The 21,668-nt window shown below is 45.6% G+C and overlaps 1 protein-coding gene across 2 annotated transcripts in view; it reads right to left on the bottom strand.

Moving 5' to 3' along the window:
• The window catches only part of CRYL1 (crystallin lambda 1), a 115,140-nt gene that overhangs the window by 14,008 nt on the left and 79,464 nt on the right, over positions 1 to 21,668 (bottom strand). For both annotated transcript variants that reach the window (XM_019715679.3, XM_019715680.3), the window contains exons 4-5: positions 16,428 to 16,589; positions 9,746 to 9,940 (exon numbers count right to left, since the gene is read on the bottom strand). In XM_019715679.3, coding sequence (XP_019571238.3) covers positions 9,746 to 9,940; positions 16,428 to 16,589 — 357 coding nt within the window. The remainder of the gene's footprint in view (positions 1 to 9,745; positions 9,941 to 16,427; positions 16,590 to 21,668) is intronic.

Raw genomic sequence — 21,668 nt, 5'->3', positions numbered from 1 at the left:
ACATGGACTCCAGGGCTGGGTGTCTCTAAACGAGAGTCCAGCACCTATCACTCGTACTTCAATTTTTCCCACTCCAGTGGTTATTCTCACCCAGCCCATCCTCATGGCATCTTTGGAGACGGGGAGCTCTCTCAAGTTTAAGTTTATTCCATCCTTGCTCTAACTAGAGATTGAAGTGGGCTCCCTTTCTGTGGCCCCTTCTCCTTGCCCTCTGACTTGGGGTGACATTAAACAAACCCAGTGCCTGCTCCATGCCTTCATACACTGCATTTCTTTATCTGACATTTACCCGAGACAGAACTTTTTGTGGCTCCCGTTTCCTAATGAAGACAATGGACTGAGCCCAAATGGCTCTGGTGCGGAAGGGGCAAAAGGACTGGTACATGACCTAGTCCTTTCCTGAGTTGCCAGTCTGTGTTCCTGGTGGTGATGGCAGTGGTAACATTAAAGCAGCATTTGTACAAGAAAAACTTGAAAATTCAGGACCAAGTGCGTTGAAAAGTAGAGCAAAATAGAACTAGAAGATCAAAAGCTGGGGATTAGTAAAAAAAGAACAGGACAAGGAAAGATGGCATGAAGAAACATGAGGACGGTAAATAAAAGTGACGGCGGGCAAAAAAAATACGTGAATTGAATAAGAAAATTTAATATGAGAATGGGATGATTAGACAGAAGGAAATATAATTCTGTGTAGCTGGTAATGAATAGAGGAACAGTCATGGAAGATTCATTTATCAAATATTGCATCCCTAATGCAGGACCCCTGCGCCTCTCCCCTTCTCCATGTCTATTCGAAGGACCAGATCACGTACCATTGAATCCATCAACCTTTTGCCTATTGTTAATCATGAGATGTGTCTTCTCTCCTCTCCCCGCCCCACAAAGGGCTAGATCCCAGAGAGCCAAAGGGGAAGGACATGCTTTGAACTTCTGCTCTATCCCCTGTGAGGGTCGGCTTGGCTAGGCTCGAGCGCCCAGTTTTCAGTTAAACATAAGCTACATGTTGTTGTAAAGGTATTTTGTGGATGTGACTACATCTATAATCAGTTGCCTGTAAGTAAAGGGGATTATTCTCAATAATCTAGGCAAGCTGCATCCAAACAGCTGAGAGGCCTCACGAGCAGAACTGAGGTTTCCGCCATCAGCTCCCATCCGATTTCAGACTTGCTAGTCCTCCCAAACGCATACACCGATTCCTTGGAATAAATCTTATTTTACACACACACGAGGTCTGACAATTAAGTTCACCAACTTGTTGCAACGATGTTGCTAACATTTTTTTGATATCAGAGGGATTATTCATTACTAATTTGTACCAACGGACAATCAGTTAACCAAGTTTACTATTTGGAAGTGCTGAAAAGGCTGCGTTAAAAAGTTAGACGACCTGAACCTTTCGCCAACAATTCATGGCTCTTGCATCACGACAATGCACCAGCTCACACAGCACTGTCTGTGAGGGAGTTTGTAGCCAGTAAACAAATAACTGTATTGAAACACCCTCCCTACTCACCTTATCTGGCCCCTAATGACTTCTTTCTTTATCTGAAGATAAAGGAAATATTGAAAGGAAGACATTTTGATGAGATTTAGGACATCAAGGGTAGCTCTGATGGCTGTTCCAGAAAAAGAGTTCCAAAATTGCTTTGAAGGGTGGACTAGGTCTAGCATTGGTGCATAGCTTCCCAAGGGGAGTACTTCGAAGGTGACTGTAGTGATATTCAGCAACGAGGTAGGTAGCACTTTTTCTAGGATGAGTTCGTGAACGTAATTGTCAGAGCTTCATATAACCTACTGGTCCTGCCTCTGTGACAGGACCCTGACTGATACGCCCCAGACCTTTAATTATATATAAACTTTGTACCACAGTAATTGAGCACTTTATTAACCATCTTGCATTTGCTTCTTACTCATGGATGGCGGTCTTACACACACCACCCTCCCCCAAGCTGGGCATTTACTCCTAGCATGCGGGTGCAAAGTATGTGCCAGGCCATGAGTGTATGCTGGTTGATTGTGGCAACTCTTAGATTTTAAGCAAAGAAAGTACAAGCTAGAAGTTTTTAAATAAAGGGGATTCCTTACCACCACTCCAGCGAGGCTCTCCTCATCCAGTGATTTTTTAAGACATGATACAACCAAGTTTTGAACCAATAGTGTTCCTAGCGGTGTACAGGCTGGTCTGTAAAGGGAGGCCTGAGCCAGGAATGCCACGGGGGAGCAGAGGTGGCATCACTTCTGGGAGGACGTGAGGCTCAGGACAGGGTGAGGCAAAGATGCTCAGACATCCTCAGAGCTCAGTGGGCAGGGCTGCGAGAGGCCAGCTCTTTTTAACCACGAGGAGACTCACTCAGACACTTTATACATTATTTCTTCAATAAAAGACAAGCACTAAACGCTTACGTTTAAACGTTAAAATCCCCGTAACATGTAGAAAGTCCTACAGCTGGAGGTGTGATTGGAGGCAGGAGCTTGCAGCTTTCTTGGCTCCTTTAACTTGACGTCCTGGCCCGGCGCACTACGTGACTCTTCTTGCCAAGTACGCGGATTCGCCAGTGTCTGTGCTGTAACATTCACTCAGGCCTCAGCTTCTTCCTGCTGGACACACTCCAGGGTGGCCGGAGCCTGAAGCAGTGTTCAGTGTCTCCAACATCTTCCTTCTAACACCACCCACCTGCCATCTGCCTGTTGCCACTGCCGTTGCCGTTGCCCTCTGGTCCAGACGCTGAAGTCACAGACTACTGCCGCCTCCTTGATCCCAAAGCCTGTGAAGTGAGTCACGGAGCCTGATATGCTTCTTCTTTTCATTTTGTACTGTTTTTCTTCCCGAGAGTAAAAGTCCGAGTCCTTGGCAGGTAATGTACTGAATCAGTCATGGGTATCTACTCATGATGACATTGATGGAGAAACACCATCAGTGCAATGACAGGGTCCAGACTGTCAGAAAAGGACAGGCCGTGAAGGCAGCAGACTGTCAGAGCTGTGCCAGAAGCAAACTTCCCGGGGATGGAGGTGAACTTGGAGAACTGGACCCACGCCAATACTGGGTGATGAAATGAGAGGAAAAAACCCAAGGACCACCTAGCTCCGTGTGGCTGCAGCATGTGTTACAGAAATGGAAGAGGTCATGATAGCACTAAATTTATAAGTTTAGGTCAACTTTCCTCCCTAAAATATGTTTGCCCCTATCCGTCAGTCCCCTTTGTGTCACCTTCCCTTCTGTAACGAAGCTCGCTGCACATTCTAACTTTAGGGTAGCAGTTCATAATGTGCAGGTTGCTCGTTCACTGGCCATGAGGGCACCTGACCGTAGCCTTGCAAGGGGGATGCACGACCTCACGAGGGTAAGGAGACTGCCTGCTTCCCGTCTTACCATGGAGGGACCCGCTTCTGTTCACACAGGCCCCGTGACTAACAAGAGGAGACCTGGCCACAATGTGCAGCCATGCTCCAGGATCAAAAGGCTAGATGAGGGTGGCTGACACGCACGCGGCCAGCATGACAAGGCAGATGCCGGGCCTCTGGTCGTCCATTTGTAGACAAGTCCACAGGACGCAGCGAGGCCAGCTCTGGTTTAGATCAGCGACTCACACCCTCTGGGCAGTGCCAACCTTGCATTCATTTGTTCTGATGCATGTGTTTTAATCAAAAGTGAATTAAATCTTTTTAAAATTAAGTTCACATCTCTTTTAGGAAAACCAGAGGTGTTCAGGGTCATAAAACTCGAACTGGAGATCATGGATCTGAAGTGATTCTGTGCGAGTCTCTCCACTAAGCAGAAGCTGGTTAGAGCTGCAGGTTTATCTACGGGCCTGAGACTGAAATAAAAAGTCAGAAACGAGAGACACAGAGACAGCAAAACCTGGAAGCAGAAAAGACGAACAAAAGGCGGTAAAATATACAGTATCGCATTGAAATTAAGATTAAGACTCCATCAGTTGAAAGTTAAATTAGGAAGAAAAATGCTGCCAATAAAACTAAGATGCTGAAATGTAAAAAAAGAAAAAAAAGTTTATCTTAGAACACATGAAATATAATACATGAAGACTTAAGAGGCCAAGGTCTCCCTGGGCAGTGAGCCATTTCTTCTCTGACTTTAATGTGCACATGAAACTCCTGGGTTGCTCGTTAAGATGCTGACTCCGATTCTGTGGGCCCAGGTGGGACCTGAGACACTGCATTTCTAACAAGCTCCCAGGGGAGGCCATGCCTCGGGCCTCACATGTGTGGCTAGAATGTGAACATTTGGCTCAGAGCTAACTCACAGCTGACAGCTGTTGCACACTGAAAAGAACACTGGATTCCAAGACTCAGAAAAACACCGTCGTCATCATCACATTAGAACCCACAACATTTACTCTACCACTATGACATGCCAGGCACATTCTCAGCCCTTTACATACATAACCTCGTCCAATCCTCAGCACATCCTGGTAAGAAACAGCTCCATCATCACCCCCACTTACAAATGCAGACACAGAAGCACAGGGGTGGCACAGGTTTGAATCCCTGCCAGTCTGTGGAATATGAATCCGACCACCTAACCTCCTTGGCTAGTGTCTTCATTTGTATAGGCAAACATAGCAGTCTGTCACTCTTCATTTTAAGAATGGATGGTTGGAAAAGATGTGAAAATCCTGAGAAAGGTAAAGGACAGTATTCTGTAACCTCTGAAATACTGTACAGGCTGAAGTTACTAATGAGCCAGGAACTCCTGGTGGCTCCTGGTGCTGAGTCCTGATGACCATGTCACTGTCACAAAATATGCTCGACAGAAACCCTGAATGGGTTTTCCACAAAGAGCTTCATCTGTTAATTTTATTACATGATCTTTGGGATTCACTTTATTAATTGAAAAAATTCCTCATAACAGCTGGCATTTGTGTCTGAAATAAAGCTCAAAGACAAAGTTCTGGAATCTCAAAAGGTCCAATCTGGGTCCCACAGGCCACACTCTTCCTGACGAGAAACTAAGAACTGAACTTCTGCAGGTCAGCGTCCATGGAACAGGAATCCTGCTTAGTGATCACACTGCTCAGAAGGGTGAGTAAGACCTGAGCTCAGCACTTTGCACAGCTTGTCACCAGTATATCCGACAGGCTGAGAACCTGCTCGTGGCTCCATGACTCATGTCTGCTCATGTCTGCCCACCAGTCTTCATGGGGCAAGGCTTTATGGGCAATGCAAGCTCAGCTAATGTTGGGGCAAGAGTTTTTATCACCACAACACAGCTTCCCTGATGGTGCTCATTAGCTTAAGAATATTGACACAAAATCCTGGCCAACAGGATCCTGTCACCCAGTGATGCAGCCTCAGGCTGCTAGGCTGTGGCCAGACTTGTCCATCTGGCGTTTCCAAGCCTACAAGGTCTGCTCCATCCTGATTCTGATGTCAAGGGAGGGGAAAAAACGGAGTGACACAATACACTAGAACCCAACACCCATGTTCCCTCCGATGTCTGGGTGCCCATCTTGCCGAACTTACAGCGCTGTGTGGGGATGCACAGGTTCACAGGTAGTGACAAAACAGTGTGTCACAGCATAGGATGCAGTGAAGATAAGGTGCTTCTTATTCCCGGCCCTTTCCCTCTCTGACCCAGAAATGAAGCCTGTGGCTTGGCTCCCCTCTCAAGCCCCACAGTTGACAGGCCAGCACATGAGCCTCCACACCCTACCTTTCTTAGAATTTCTCTTTCATGCTTGGCTGAGAGTATAAAATATGCCCTTTAGTGAGTAAATGTGAAAACAGGAAAACCACAGAGCAAATTAATGAAACAAAAAGTTGCTTCTTAAAAAACGTCAATAAAATTGATAAACTTCTAGGAAGACTGATAAAGATAAAGAGAGAACAGACACAAATCACCCACATCAGGAATGAAACCAGGGTCATCACTACAGACCCTGCAGCCACTACAAGGATAATAAAGGAGTACCACCAACAACTTTATGTTCATACATTTGCCAACTCAGAGGAAACCGACCAATTTCTCAAAAACGACAAATCTACAAAACTCAACCAAGATGAAACAGACAACCTAATTGGTTTTAAAGCCATTAAAGAAGTGGAATTTGTCATTAAAAACCTGAAAAATAAGTCTCCAGGCCCAGGTAGTTTCACTGGAGAATTCTAGCAAACAAAGAATTAACAAAAATCTTACAATCTCATCCAGAAAACAGAAGGGGCAAGAAAATTTCCCAACTCATTTTACATGTTATTACCTTGATATCAAAATCAAACAATGACAGGGAGGGAGGGAAAGAGGAAAGGAGAGAGGGAGGGAGGAAGGGAGGGAGGAAGAAAGGAAAGAAGGAAAGAAGGAAGGAAAGAAGGGCGAAGGACTACAGACAAGTATCTCTTCTGAACTTAGATGCAAAAGATTCTCAACACAAGCAAATCAAATCCAACAATGTCTGAAAAGAATGGCACACCACAGCCAGGCATGCCAGGCTGGTTCAACACGGCAATGTCATCCAAAGTGTCCTCCCCATCAACAGAGCTACAAGTGGCATCACAGCTTCCTCTGCTTCTGACACTCACATCAGGACACAGCCAGGGCTGGGTGGGAACGTAGGCCATCGCTCTGGCCCGGCCCCTGCTGGTCCCACTCCAGCTCATTCCCCAACATGGGGGTGGGACCCCTGGAAACCCACGCTTGGATTAGATTTGTGCTGTTCCCTGTTGTCTGTGTAGACAGCTTTGCACAAATCTAAGCCACCACCCTGAAAGCCAGGACAGAGGGAGGCAGGCCCATGTCCTCACAAGACCTCTTAGCAATCTGGAACCAAGTCACCTTGCACCTCTCGTACCCTGAAAGCACATCAGCAATAGCTTGGGTCACAGAAAAAGGCTCTGCCAAATTTCAGTGTGCTTTGTGAGTCCAGAAAGTAATGAACCAGCACCCATGTGAGTCCTTGAGTAGGGCAACTCCCGCTCATCTCAGCTCACTCTGCTTACCACGTCCAGGAAGAGTCTCGGGGTCTTCTGGTCACATGTGAAAGCTACCGAGAAAGAGAAACTTTGCATCTTTTTCACTTAAAATGTATAAAAGTCTTCAGTTTTACTGTAAAACTTCCCGATTCAGCTCCTTTTTACAATAAAGCTGCCCTTAAAAGCTTTGAGGTCAACTTGGAACACCCCCAAATCTAATCAAGTTCAACTGGCTCTGAAATTGTGAATCAGGGGGGTGTCACCTAAGCTTAGACCTGGCTGGTTCAGCACACGCGTGCAGGTCTGCACAGACCAAGGAGAGGCAGTCTCACCTTTCCTGACTCTCGATACCTAAAGTAGAAACAGACTCCAAGCAGAAGAGGTTTTCTTTCAAGAAATTCATGCAGTAAAGTCAGGAATTGTTAAACCAGCCAGGGGGAGGCGGGTGGGGGGGGGGGTGTAGGGAAACGTGCCTTTTGTGTCTCTGCTGGGGTCCATATTGGCCCTAGGCCCAGCGGGAGTGCACAAGGGGAAGGCTTCTCTCAGAGGATGGCTGTGGCTCTGCCACCACGTCCCGAGCCTAAGGAAATCAGGGCCTGTGTGGGAACATTCAGAGGCCCACACCAGTGGCTTCTCTGCCATGGGAAGCAACTACTTTGGGAACAGACACACATCCGGTGTGCTAGGGACCCTCCCGTGTCTGGGTGGCCTCTGACAGTGATGGTAAAAGCAGGCACAATACTAGCAGCCCCACCCTCCTTCCATATTCTCTGTGTGAGCCCCAGCCTCCATAAGGGAAACACTCGCTGTCACTGAAAGTCTCCCCAGCAGAGCTCAAGGATGCCCCACGGCTCTTCCCATCTCATCCTCACCCCAACCTGCACAGATGGACCTATGGACAGGTTTCTAGACCTGTCTTCATTCTTACTGTCTGTAGATCATCTTTATTTTTTAAAGGGAATTATCTTCTAGACTTTCAGCAAAGGCAGTTCTTTGGGTTCTAGGCACAACTTAACCTTCTCATTTCTGTAGTCTCTTCTCATTTGGTCACATTCACACTGTATCCTGATGGATCTTAGCATTTGGTTCATATGGGGACTCCAGGCGTGTGAGTTCCACAGCAGCTAGTGTAGAGACACATGCAGGATTCTTTCTCAGGTGTGTCATCCCTGCGAACCAGGAGTGACAATATTCTGACAGCCAATGACATGATCACACTCTGTCTGCAGTCAGGACAGTCGAAAGAAGGGTGGGCAAAATGCAGCAATAAGAATTTCCAAGGTAGCCAAATTCCACGGTGGCTCCACTTTCCCACTTCCCCAACCAGCTAAGACACAAGAACCTTACGTGGCTCTTCCCAGCTTGGAGCTTCCAAACTGCAGCCAGTCGCACTTTGTGTCAAAACAAAGAGAATTCTTTGTGCGTGACTTCCACCCAGTTTCTTTAACCAGACTCTCCAAGTTTTTCCTACAGTTGCCTCAAATCTTTCAGATTGGAGAGAGCAAGATTTAACTCAGAGCTTTCCTTTCTACCTTGGGGACAAAAAGGTATCTTACAAATAAAAGTAAAAACTGCCTTGAAACCGCCTACAACACTGTACTACAATACTGAAGATTTCTTGTTCTCCTACTCTAGACAAGTGGAAATATTTTAAATGATCACCAAGGGGGTACTTTTAGTTCAGTATTTATTTCAAATACCCTAGCACTGACTAATGTTCAAAAACAGTCTACAATTACTAGAAATTAAAATTGCAAACTTTGTGGAAATCCTAGCACTGTCTTGAGATATAAGAGCATTAACTGGATTTTAAACGAAGAGAACACAGAGTTGCATTTGTCATGTGGCAAATGCACTGGGCAGTCAGGTCAGATGAACCTCACAGGGCTGTGACCAAATGCCAGAACTGGGAAGCAGTAGGGTCACGTACATCCTGTACTGGGAGCTGCGAGGCAACGCCCACAAGGCCGGCTTCCTTGTTCCTGTCTCAGGATGGGACCAGCACTCAGCGTCAGATGTGGCCCATGGCACATGCAGACGAGTCAGTTGGGCTCCACCTCCCTGCCTTCTGAAACATGAGTGTGGTAGAGCTGTCCCCCACTGGAACCCATATCCCAACCCTCCCCTCCAAGTCCTGCCCGCCACCAGGACTCGCACAAATGCAGACGGCAGTGCATACAGCAAGGAAACGTTTTAGGTCATGGATCAAATCCTTTAATTAAAGGATGTGGTTAAAAACACAGATATAAATGATACCCTGTTTATATGTAAGGCAAGCCTATTACTAACAAGTTTCAGAGTTATCCATTGTGTATTCCTCAAGGTCTTGAAATAAATTGGGTTCCTTTTACAAGATACAAGTGTACTTTACTCAAAATATAACTTTTCTCCCTCCTGAAAAAAGGTAACACTGAGGAAAGGGGGACTCCAAGGCTGTGGGAAAATACAGCGTGTCACCAAGAGATGATTGTGTGACTATGATACACACGGGCTGGAAACAGTCTACCTTCATGTCGGTATCAGACGAACCCCTGTAACAAAGTATGTCTGAAACAGAGAATCGCTGTGGTGACATTTTATTTTCATTGCATTTTCACTGAACCTGAGAGAAAAGCTTGTCTTCAGTCTCCAGAAAGAGCAAGGAGGACCCAGCGCTTACCTGCATGGTACCCCAGAAAGCTGCTTCTGCCTCTACTCATCCGGGCTTCCGCCCTCCAATCATCCCATTTCCCCTCCCTTCATCCCACTTCCGCCCTCCAATCACCCCACTTCCACCTCCGCTCAGACTTGCCCCACCCTGACGGTACAGCCCACGCACCTGCACCAGCCTCCAGGCCTCGCTGATGACCGCATACTGCAGGCGATTCAGGGCGAAACCATCAATTTCCTTCAGGACCCTGACAGGGGACTGTCCGATCTTCTGCATCAGGGCATGGGTCCTGTCCACTGTCGCAGGGGCTGTCTCTGGGTGTGGGACCAGCTCAACCAACGGGACATAATAAGGTGGATTTACCTTATGAGAGAGACAGGAGGACAAAGAGTCAGCAGACAGCTGGAGTGCTTAAAGATTACCAGAGAATTATCGGATGTCCACACACAGTGCCCTTGGCACAACCCAACTGGCCTCACGCGCTTCAGTTAACTGTTCCCCAAATGCAGCCTGGAGACTGTTTTTCTTCCATACATGGGTGAAAGTTGGTAGGACCTCATGGTTACTAAATAACCACAAGAAGCATCCATTTTAAAATGACTCCTACAGAAAAGGAAAAGAAAACATATTTCTCCTGGGACACTGCAGGAGAGGCGGTGGGTCCTCACACAGCTACGTTTCAGAGGCTCCGCCTCCTCTTGGCCTGTTGTATCACACTCACCATCCTCTTAGAAAGCAAGAAAGGATGGCACCTGTTTTCAAATAAATTACAAATCAATGAATCACTTATCTCCTGCCTTAATCATTGAATTCTTCTCAAAACGTTTCACTGCTGGCCTTTTTAAAGATCAGAATAACAGGAAATGGAAGCGTGTCTGTCTCAGATGAACTTTGTCTCACTATACAGGATGCTTGGCTCAGGGTCTCTCCACCATAAGCTTCATGGGTAGCAAAACACGGATGCAGACAGACAGAAAGCATTTTTATGCACAAATTGCTAGTTCTCTGTCTCCGTCTTCCTCGAAGGCTCTGAGTGATGGTGCTCAGGCTGCACCCTTAGCCTCCCTCTGTGCCCAGACTCCCCAAGAGGGCTCATCAGCTCCCACAGCATTAGTGCTGCCAAGAGGCTGAGACCTTGCATGGAGCGCACCTCCCACGGCAGGCCCACATTCATAAATGTGCCCTGGACACTTTCCCTCGGACATCCCAAAGCCATGCCCGCAACCTGTCATACATTAAAGTCACATCTCTCCCACCCCAACATGCGTTCCTCTTCCTCGCACCCCGTCTTGATGAGAACACCAAAGGTAGTACCACGAAAAGCATGCTTGATCCTGCCTCTCCCTCACCTCCCCAACTTCCCATCAGTGACCAAAGTCCTATCAATTATATTCACATCTCTCAGAAAACCCATTCCCTCTGCCACATGCTTAGCTCAGGCCATCACTTCCAACTTGGGTTCTGCACTCTCCTCACTGGCCTCCCCCTGCATGCTCACCCTCTCTGCCACTGCCAGGGTGACCCTTTGTAAGGCAGAGCTGTCAAATCCACAGAGACAGAAAGGAGGATGGTGGAAGCCAAGGGTTGGGGGAGGGGACTAGGGAGCTGTTGTTTAATGGGGAAGGAGTTTCAGTTTTGCAAGAAGAAAAGAGTTCTGGAGACCTACGTGGTGATAGTCGTACATCAGTATGTATTTAACATCACTGAACTCTACACTTAAACACGGTTAAGATGGTAAATGGTATGTGTATTTTATCACAATTAAATATTTTTTAAAAAATTAACAAGAGGACGCCGATCAGACCACTTCTAGCTCCGAATCCTGCAGTAATCCCCCCACCCACTCTAAAAGGCACAGCTGCATGATTTGGTGCCTTGCACTCCTAAAACATGAGTTTTCACATTCCTGTATCCATGAGCTCAAGGCGATAGGCTGCTGGGAAGGGACTTCCAAGTGCCTGAGGGCTTGGATGGGGTCATCCGCCATAGCGCCTCATCCTGTGACCAGGAAATCAATCCCTATTCCAGCCTCAGAGAAGGTCCTGAGGATCATGGCAGCTGCCTCTTAAATTTAACCGGCAGAGAGATGAGAGGAGGGAAAGGGAGAGGAGAGAGGCTCTACTAAAGAGGGAAGAATGGCTGTTTCCTGAAATGCTCTTCCCTTTGTGACAGAGACACAGGACGGGTCTTCTGCTGTTGGTCTATGAGGAAGATAGAGAAACAGGCCTGCAAGAAATGGGGAAAACAAAGGAGAGAAGGAGCCGATTTCTTTAAAGGTTAAGCGCTGGTCCTGGGCTGTGCAGGGAGGGGGCTGAGCCCTGCTGGAGGCACAAGAGGGGAGTGAGGCCCCAGCTCTTTGAGAGCTCAGGTTGAGCTGGGCGGCACAGGGGGCCTTCTCCATTCACCTCGTGAAAAGCCTGCCCGAATCTGGAGCGGAGCAGAGGCATGTGATCAGGAGATACACAGCCCCGACACAGAGGCCGTTTATTCTCTCTGCAGTAGATGAAAAGAAGCTGACCTCACAGAGGAAAGGCAGACTGCTCCTTCCCCAGAAGACGCTGCAGTGAGCCGCAGTCCATTCCCAGCCTGGGGCTGGGGGCACTCCTGTCCGGGTGGACATGGCCATACAGCTGGCTCGGAGGATTTCATCTCTCAGTATTTTTATCATTTCCACAGTAAAGTCCTTTCATCGATGACAAGCCCCCACCTTCTGAACTTGCCTTCCACAGAGACAAAAATAAGAGCAGCCCCTCTGAGCAGGGAGCTGGCACTCTGGAACAGGCAGCACTGTGCAGTGTGGGGGTCACATAGATGTATGCACTTTCCAGACACAGCAAACTCAGAAATGGGCCATTCAAATGACTACCCACACGAGGGCATGTGGTGTCAGGGCCAGGTGGGAAAGAGTGGCACAGAGGGGCATGCTCGGCAGGATGGACTGGGCCAGAGCACTCTGGGCCCCATGCAAGCTGGCCTGACTTACTCCCAGCAGCGGTCGAGCTCCACGGCCCAGTGGTGCCGATGTCAGAGCTGCGTCCACTCTGGGTGAACTCCCTGTGGAAGACCTGCATCTTTCCCCAGCAGCCTCACCTACGGAGCATCGGGAAGAGGCAGGGAGGCACCAAGAGCAGGGGGTGTGCTAAAGAGGCCCCATCAGTTCCACTGGACTGCCAAAGACCAGGTGGAAAGGAAGGACAGAGGGGAACACCTTTGTAAGGTGCAGCTGAAACCACCAGTGGAAATCTGTGTGGTTTCCATGTACTGTTGACAGATTCTATGCACCAAGAGAGACTGCACCAAACTTGACCTTCAGACAATCACTGCAACCACCACCCCACTGCCAAATGGCTGTCCCCAAACCCTCTACATCTCTGTAGGGAGACAGGCAGAAGAGGACATTCAGCATACAAACGTCTGAGAGGAAGAATGTTGGAGACACAGAGAATGGCTGTATCACCACCTCTCTTGCTGCGCCTGTCACTTTTCCTGGCTTTAGTGTACGAAGCCCACTCTCAAATTCCATTTCAACTACCAGGGTGCTGAGAGAGCACACCCATCCACCAGTGTCCACTGGAAAGGTGCCCAAGAGAACATGTGTGACACCGAAACGCGCTGGCCAGTGGCATTTCTGTGCAGGAGTGGACATGGCAAACTGAGGGCACTAATCAGCTACTTTTTCCTTTATCCTATTTCCTGTCCAGGCAGAGGATCCAGGTGACTGGGCACCGAGCTGAGGGCAGTGGCATATGAGCTGATGTGCTAAGCCTCTCCTGTGTGGCCTGCAGGTCTGAACAGAAAACCCTGCAGCTCCTCAAAGATGACCAGTGGCTGTGGGTCACACAGTGACTGCCCATCCAGCTCAGAATGAATTGTCCAAGATGCTTTTGGTCCTTTCCAGAGGTCAGTGGAATGATCAAAAGGTGGGTGACAGAAGAAAGAAGGGATAAAATTCCAAAAACATTCAACCTGGATGATTTGCTTTAGTTAATGTTGGTTTGGGTTTAAAGTAATTTATAAAAGTAATGAGACAGTAATTTTACATAAGATCTGGACTGACTTTACCTGTGCTGTTTGTCATCGATGAGGTGAGTAACAGTGAGCAGTACGGTACGGGTATGAGGGAGAGAAATGTCACTGCTACTCAACTGCTACTGACCGGGCTCCCAGTCAGTGCTTGTGCGACACCGGAGGGTGCGAAAGCTGTGGTCTTGCCCATTAGACAGCTTAAAATTGAAGAGATGTGCTAAAGTCTTTTCTTAATTAATTAATGTAATTATAGTTGGTATACAATATTACATTAGTTTCAGGTGCACAACATAGTCATTCCACATTTTTATACCTTACAATGTGATCACCCCCTAAGTCTAGTAACCATCTGTCACGCGCACATTTATTATCACAGTATTATTGACTATACACCCCATCACCTTTTTATTCCAACCCTCCACTCTTCATCTCCTCTGGCAACCACTGGTTTCTTCTCTGTATCTACGAATTTGTTTCTGTTTCATTTTTTCATTTATTTAGTTTTTTAGATTCCACGAATAAGTAAAATCATATGGTAACTGTCTTTCTGACTTATGTCACTTAGCATACATAATACCCTGTAAGTCCATCCATGTAGTTGCAAATGGCAAGATTTCATTCTTTTTTATGATTCAGTGGTATTCCATTGTATAAATGTACCACCTCTTCTTTATCCAATTGTCTATTGATGGACACTTAGGTTGCCTCCATATCATGGCTATTGTAAATAATGCTGCAATGGACATGGGGATGCATGTATCTTTTTGTATTAGTGTTTCTGTTTTCTTTAGATAAATACCCAGAAGTCGAATTGCTGGGCCATAAGGTAGTTCTATTTTTAATTTTTTGAGGAAACTCCACACTGTTTTCCACAGTGGTTGCACCACTTTATAATTCCACCAACAGTGCACAGGGTTCGCTTTTCTTTCTACTCTTGCCAATACTAGTTGTTTGTTGACTTTTTGATAATTCTGAGTGGTGTGAGGTGGTTTTGATTCGCACTTCCCTGAGAGCAAACTCTTATCAAGGGATTTAGGAGCTATTTTCTGAACAATTTGATTTAGTTGTTTTCTAAAAAGCCTTAGAAGTAAAAACAGTGGTTAGAAGTTGGAAGCTTTCAAGCAAGAGGCTTCCACCTTCACTGAAGCAATTGAGTAACAATCTAGTAAGTAGTTTACCATTTCTAAGAGCCCTTTTTATGGACATATAAATACCACAGAAGCAAACATATAATATGCTGCATAGGACACAGTCTTTGGGTGCTTCAATTAAGGTTAGCACTCTTGGTGCTAATTACACTTGTATTTGAATATTTGAGGGGTAACCAAACATGACTGGCTTTCGTCTATGTTCTATGGGTTGAAGTTGCCTTATTTCATAACTTTCCTTCACACTTTCCATTATACTTCAGTATGAGGACACCCAGACATCCAGAACTACAGAGTTCTGTAAGTCCAAGCTGTCCCTCCTTGCAGAATATAAAATCTAGACAGTATCCATGACTCGCCCTTTTCCTTCACCTCCTCAAGCAAGCTGGGACCTCCTGACTCCAAACTACTCTTGCTCAGAAAGAGGAAGTTCCCTGCTCTCTGTTCTAGGGCCCCCAGCCTCACCTGTGCCCTCGTCATTTACACCTGGACTCCTGCCCCACGTTCTGTGGAGAAGCTACCCTTCCCCCTGAGCCACCTTCAGACTACCCTCCAAAGGCACCATTTCCTCCGCATTACCAAGATGCTCTGTACCTCAGCCAGCCTCAATTCTGTAGAGTAACTCTGATTCTCTACAACCCAACTCTTACCAAGCCTTCCAGCTTTCCCTTCCTGCTCGCCAAGTATGTGTGCCCTTCCAGTCTGGCTGGTCCCCTCACGGTTCTGCACACCCCATGCTTGTTCTTGGCCCAGGGACTTTCTCATACTCTTTCCCATCCTCAAACACTCTCCTCCCTCAACAGCCCAACCAGATCCTAGCCAGTCTGCCCAGCTTCTTGGTGTAGCCTCTCCCCAGCCTTAACCACTGATGGCCTGGTGGTGCTAAAGGTGTGGTCATCACCACATACTGTCAGACTTATGACAACTTGAGCTAAGCTAGCTTTTCTGTCCCAACAGACCATCCCAGTTCTGCAAGGGCAGGCTGAGCACAGTTGGTCCTCAACAGTCCACCCAGTAATCCCTGACTCTAATTCCTCTCCTTTCTAATTCCCCTTTCCTCACACTGACACAGTCATCTCCAGAAGATTTATTGAGAGCTTGCATGCCAGTTCTAAACTCATTGTCCAATACGCCTCACAATGCAGGCCTAGTGACTGAGTCTGCCCACTTACTTAACTACAATGGACGGTAGACAGACGAGAAGGAGGAGGAGCTCAAGAGTGGGACTCAGCATCTGCATGTTAGCAAAACTCACCCTACTAAGTAAAGTACACAGTACAAGTGACAGCTCTACAAAATCCCACTAGGTGTACATATTTTTTTAATGTAGCACTTTTTCCTCAATAGAGGAATTATTTGTTTAGTATTCTCTCTTTTCTCGGCTAAACAGTGAGCTACTTGACAGCAAAAGTCTGTAAGATTGCTGTGTCTTTATGCATTAGGTATATAGAGACAATCCAAAACTTTTTGGATAAAATTCTTTTGAAAAATGCCAGTCCTGTACAACTCTCTAAATACACTAAAAACCATTACACTGTACAATTTGAATTGTGTGGTACGTGAATTACATCTCAACAAAGCTGTTAAAATATACCAGTGAATTGATTAATCAAAATGTATTGCTCCCAGAAACCAAAATGAGATGAGATCGGTTCTGCAGGTTGAAGAACACTTACCGGATGAGCCACAACACACTGCTTCACGTGTGTCAGCCCAGAGAACAGCCTGGAAGGCAGGAGGCAGGAGGTGGAACTGCTGAGGACCACATCATCACCCACGATTCCATCTAACTGAGCAAAAATCTCCTTCTTCACTTCGAGGTTTTCTGGAACACATTCCTGGGAAGGACAAATTCAAATCACATAATCATTGCACTCAAACCTCCAGCAAAGCAGCTTATGTTTGATTCACTCCTAAAATGAACCAATCAGAAAACTGCCAGCAAAATTTGAGAAAAAAACAAAAAGCTGCCCCAAATTATAACTGGTGTTAACTCTGGAAACTGGACAATGCACATAGGCAAGTTGTGTTTTCTAGTTCTGTGACCCAGCAATACCACATCTGGGTACTTATCCAAAGAAATCCAAAATAATTAATTTTTAAAGACATACGAGGTCTGACAATTTAATTCATGAACTTGCCACCATGTGCTTACATTGGCAGCACTGTACAAACAGCTCGGTAAGGTCTCATAACCTTGGTATATCAGTGTCTCACAGCTGTGTTCATGTCGACATGTGGCGGTGTCTTGCTGAGTGGCGTTCATTATTGTTGTTGCGTGTTTTTGTGTGCCATCGCGAGAATGTCTGTGCTTCAATTAGAGCAATGAACAAACATTAAATTTCTTGTTAAACTTGGCAAGAGTGGAAGTGAAATCAGGGACATGTTAGTCCAAGTTTATGAGGATAATGCCATGAAGAAAACAGCAGTGTGCAAATGGATTAAATGTTTTTCTGAGGGGAGAGAATGTGTCACTGATGAAGAGAGTTCAGGGCAGCCAGTAACGAGCAGAACTGATGAAAACATTGCAAAAATTCGTCGAATTGTGTGTCAAAATCGTTGACTGACTGTGAGAAGCACAACAGAGCAAGTAAACATCGACAGAGAAACAGGAAAATCTTAACTGAAAATCTTGGCATGAGAAAAAAGTGTGTGCAAAAATGGTCCCAAAGGAGCTCACCAATGAACAAAAGCAAAGGAGAGTCAAAGTTTGCCAAGACCTTTTGGAGAGGCAAGACGATGTTTTGGGCCGTGTTATCAGTGGTGATGAAACATGGGTGTACCAATACGACCTTGAAACAAAGCGTCGAAGTACACAGTGGAAGTCAGCCAGTTCTCCACAACCAAAAATGTTTGGTCAGTCTAAATCAAGAGTCAAATTGATGTTGCTAACCTTTTATGATTTCAGAGGAATTATTCATTATGAATTTGTACCAACTGGACAGTTAACCAAGTTTACTACTTGGAAGTGCTGAGAAGGCTGCGTGAAAAGTTAGGTGACCTGAAGTTTTTGCCAACAATTCATGGCTCTTGCATCACGACAATGCACCAGCTCACACGGCACTATCTGTGAAGGAGTCTTTAGCCAGTAAACTAGTAACTATATTGGAACACCCTCCCTACTCACCTGATCTAGCTGCCAATGATTTCCTTCTTTACCCGAAGATAAAGGAAATATTGAAAGGAAGACATTTTGATGAGATTCAGGACATCAAGGGTAATACAATGACAGCGTTGATGGCCATTCCAGAAAAAGAGTTCTAAAATTGCTTTGAAGGGTGGACTAGGCACTAGCATCGGTGCATTGCTTCCCAAGGGGAGTACTTCGAAGGTGACCAGAGTGATATTCAGAAATGAGGTATGTAACACTTTTTCTAGGATGAATTTGTGAACTTAATTGTCTGCCCTCGTATGCACCCGTGTTAATTGCAACATTATTTACAATCACCAAGATATGGAAGCAAGCTAGGTGTCTGTCAATAGACAACTGGATAAAGAAGAGGTGGTACATATATACAATGTATTACTCAGCCATAAAAAAGAATGAAATCTTGCCATTTGCAACAACATGGATGGACCCAGAGGGAATTATGCTAAGTGAGGTAAGCCAGACAGAGAAAGACAAATACCATACGATTTCCTTATATGTGAAATCTAAAGAACAAAACAAACAAATAAAACAGAAACAAACTCATAGATACAGAAAACAAATTGACAGATGGCAGATGGGAGGTAGGTTGGGGGGCTGGGTGAAAAAGGTGAAGGGATTAAGAAGTACAAATTGGTAGTTACAACATAGTCACAGGGATGCAAAATACAGCACAGGGAATATAGTCCATAATATTGTAATAACTACATATGGTTCCAGGTGGGTACAAAACTTATCAGGGAGAGTGCTTCATAAGGTATGTGAACGTCTAACCAACTATGTTGTACACCTGAAACTAATCTAATATTGTAGATCAACTGTAACTGAAAAATAAATTTTAAGAAAACGAAAATTCTCATAATAAAAAAGCCATCCAACTACATTGGGGTGGAGTCTACAGACAGAATATACTCAGCACCTCAGACAGTGCTGTGAACATCAGCAGTGTCATCGCCACCTTTTCCCTTGTCTGTTCTGACCATCAGATCAACTTATCATCAAGGAAAAATTTCGTCTTTGGGAAATGAACAAACATATTACAGCCATAATTCTCTAAAGGTTTCTTGAGCATCCATTTCTCATTGGAAATCCTTTGGAAAAATAACTTTGTTTCTAAAAATGTAAAATTACTTGAATAGAGGTTGGGGAGGAGGATAGAGAAGCAAATTTGGATTAAATATTGCAGACAAAAACTGTGCTGAAATTCTCATGTGTGAAGTTGGGGTGGGAGTGAGGTGACACTGTCAAAAACCCAGCACCAGCCCCCAGGTGAGGGGTGTCCCTGGGAATGTGATGCCTGTGGGGGGTACTCACTGCTCCAATCCTGCAAATCCTAGAGGCAGCCTTCCCCTCCGGCCACCACCAGTTCTGGGAAACCATGCCTCGGACCACTGCATCCAAGGGGGTCCTGACTCACCTGGAGGCAACAGGCCCCGCAGGGGAGGCATCACAACTCCCAACATTCCCTGGTGAATTTAGGATCGTGGTTCTCAGTATGGTCCGATAACCATCAGCATCAGAATCAATGGGGTGCTTGTTAAAAATGCAAATTCTCAGGCCCCATCCCAGAACCAGATCAGAGCCTCTGGAGCTGGGGTCTAGGCACGTGCGTTTTTAACAAACATTCTGATGATTTTTGTTTCTACTAAAGTTTGAAAGCCATGATTCTAAGATGTAGGTCCGAAGTGTGGTGTGCTACCAAAAACATCCTCAGGGCTCTCTCCTCCCCTAGCACCTCTATCCCAACCCAAGGGACCAAGATGATTAACGTATTACTAGCACTTGGGTACCGGGAATAGTATCTACACCAGCAAGTACCCAGAAGGTGCAGAAGTGGAAGCACTACTAGGAATGTTTGTACTACCAAAATCACCCCTCAAAAATAAAGAAAATATTTTCAGGACTGACTTAATATCTAATTGTTAATAATAATATCTAATATCTGAAATCAGCTGTGAAATAAATATTATGAATGAATTCCATTTCTATATCACCTACAAGATTTGAAAATTTTGCTTGATGGGTAGGATTCAATATTGTTTGTTTATACTTTTAAAAAATATAATCAAACCATGTGAAATTTTATTAAGAACAAAAGGTCATATAAGCACCACATCTGAAAGACAGAAGGGAAAATGCAGTCATTTAAGAACTGTAAAGCCCATTGTGTTAATTCCCCTTATCAAAAGGGGAAAAAAGCGACAGTAGCTGGCTGGTCGTATTGAGTAATTGCTGGATCAGTTAAGTCTGCGAGTTGGGTTAAGTTTAAATGGAGCCTTGTAGGAAAGCCAGAGACTAAGAATGATGCGGATACTATTTAAGGTAATAAAAGAGCCCTCGTGAATAGCCCTATTGTAAGCCTGTCATGCAGACTGTCCCCTGAAATTCTATGCCTTTCTTCAGATCGTTTGATTATCAAAGAGGCAAGAAAACTTGAACCAGAGGAAACCCAAACCTGCCACAGTGAGTTATGTAAGGGATTTTTAATGGCACATTTGCTTGAAGTTTTGTTGTTGTTGTTGTTGTTGTTTTTAATAGGAACACAATTATGCTCGATTTGCTGGGCCAGGGTTATAATGCCTTGCCCATGTCAAGCCTTGAGTTCATTTCCTCGTTATTCATCCTGGAGCCCATGCCCCGTCTGAGAAAGGGAGTCTGAAACACTGTTAATCAGGACCTTCATCACTGGCGGTTGATTACAAAGCTAAGAGAGGCTACAGTCATTCTCTTTGCCCTACAGGGGCTGGGATGAAAGGCAGGGAGAGTATCAAACAATGAGACAGCTGAGAACCTAACTGCAAAGCAGCCACTCTCTAAACCACAGCCAGAACCCACCCCATGCATTCTCAACTCTACGGTGTCCTTCAGGGGTCCCTTCTAGAGAAAGCCACCAATGTGAAGTGCTAGCAAAAACTCTATCACTATGGGAGGTCATTGGCTGGACTTGCAAACTCTGACAGCATTTTCAAAGCCACCACTGTTATTTGCTTGTGTTTTGTTTGCTTTGAGGTGGGAGGGAAATGATATGCTCAGGCACAACCATGATGGAGGCCTGCTCTTACTTTGACAAACCAAACGAAACTTTGGGGACAAGGAAAACATAGTGTAAGTTCCCAGGTATCATAACCATTGATGGTACATCAAAAGGGGGTCACACATCTCAGGCAGCATCACATGGTTAAAAGTGGGGGTAATCTGAAACGCTACTTTTTCCCTTCCTCATAATACCATCGTTCAGTTTCAGGAGCAAACTGAACGATGGTATTACAGGTATAAATTTAATTCTATCCAACTCACTTATGTTTCAAAAAGTAAATCATTTATAAACTTTTGTGTTTCGTTACTAGCAAAGTGTACCTGTGACAGCCCTCATGTCATTAGGGCTGTTCTCGAGAAGCAGTGTGGCCACAGCAAGTCAGCACCCTGGATATTGTCGGGAAGGAAGTGCTGGATAAGAACTCGAGTCTGAAGTTTACCCACTTGCTGTGCAACAGTGTGCATTTTCCAAAACAAATATTTTTATGGGGAAAATGAAATTTCATTGATATTTTAAAAAATCAACTCAGGCATTTTAGATAGGCGTCCTGTTGCTACAAAATCTCCATTTGCTAATGCAAACTATCTGGGCACAATCTTCAATGTGCTTTCAGGAAAGAAAGAAAGAAAGAGAGCGAGAGAGCGAGAGAGCGAGAGAGCGAGAGAGCGAGAGAGCGAGAGAGCGAGAGAGCGAGAGAGCGAGAGAGCGAGAGAGCGAGAGAGCGAGAGAGCG

This window comes from Rhinolophus sinicus, chromosome 16, assembly GCF_057876585.1.
Source record: "Rhinolophus sinicus isolate RSI-liver-muscle chromosome 16, RSI-T2T, whole genome shotgun sequence".
In the NCBI taxonomy this organism is placed as follows: domain Eukaryota; kingdom Metazoa; phylum Chordata; class Mammalia; order Chiroptera; family Rhinolophidae; genus Rhinolophus; species Rhinolophus sinicus.
The sequence above is the reverse complement of the archived record's forward strand: the minus strand, read 5'-3'. Positions and strand labels throughout refer to the sequence as shown.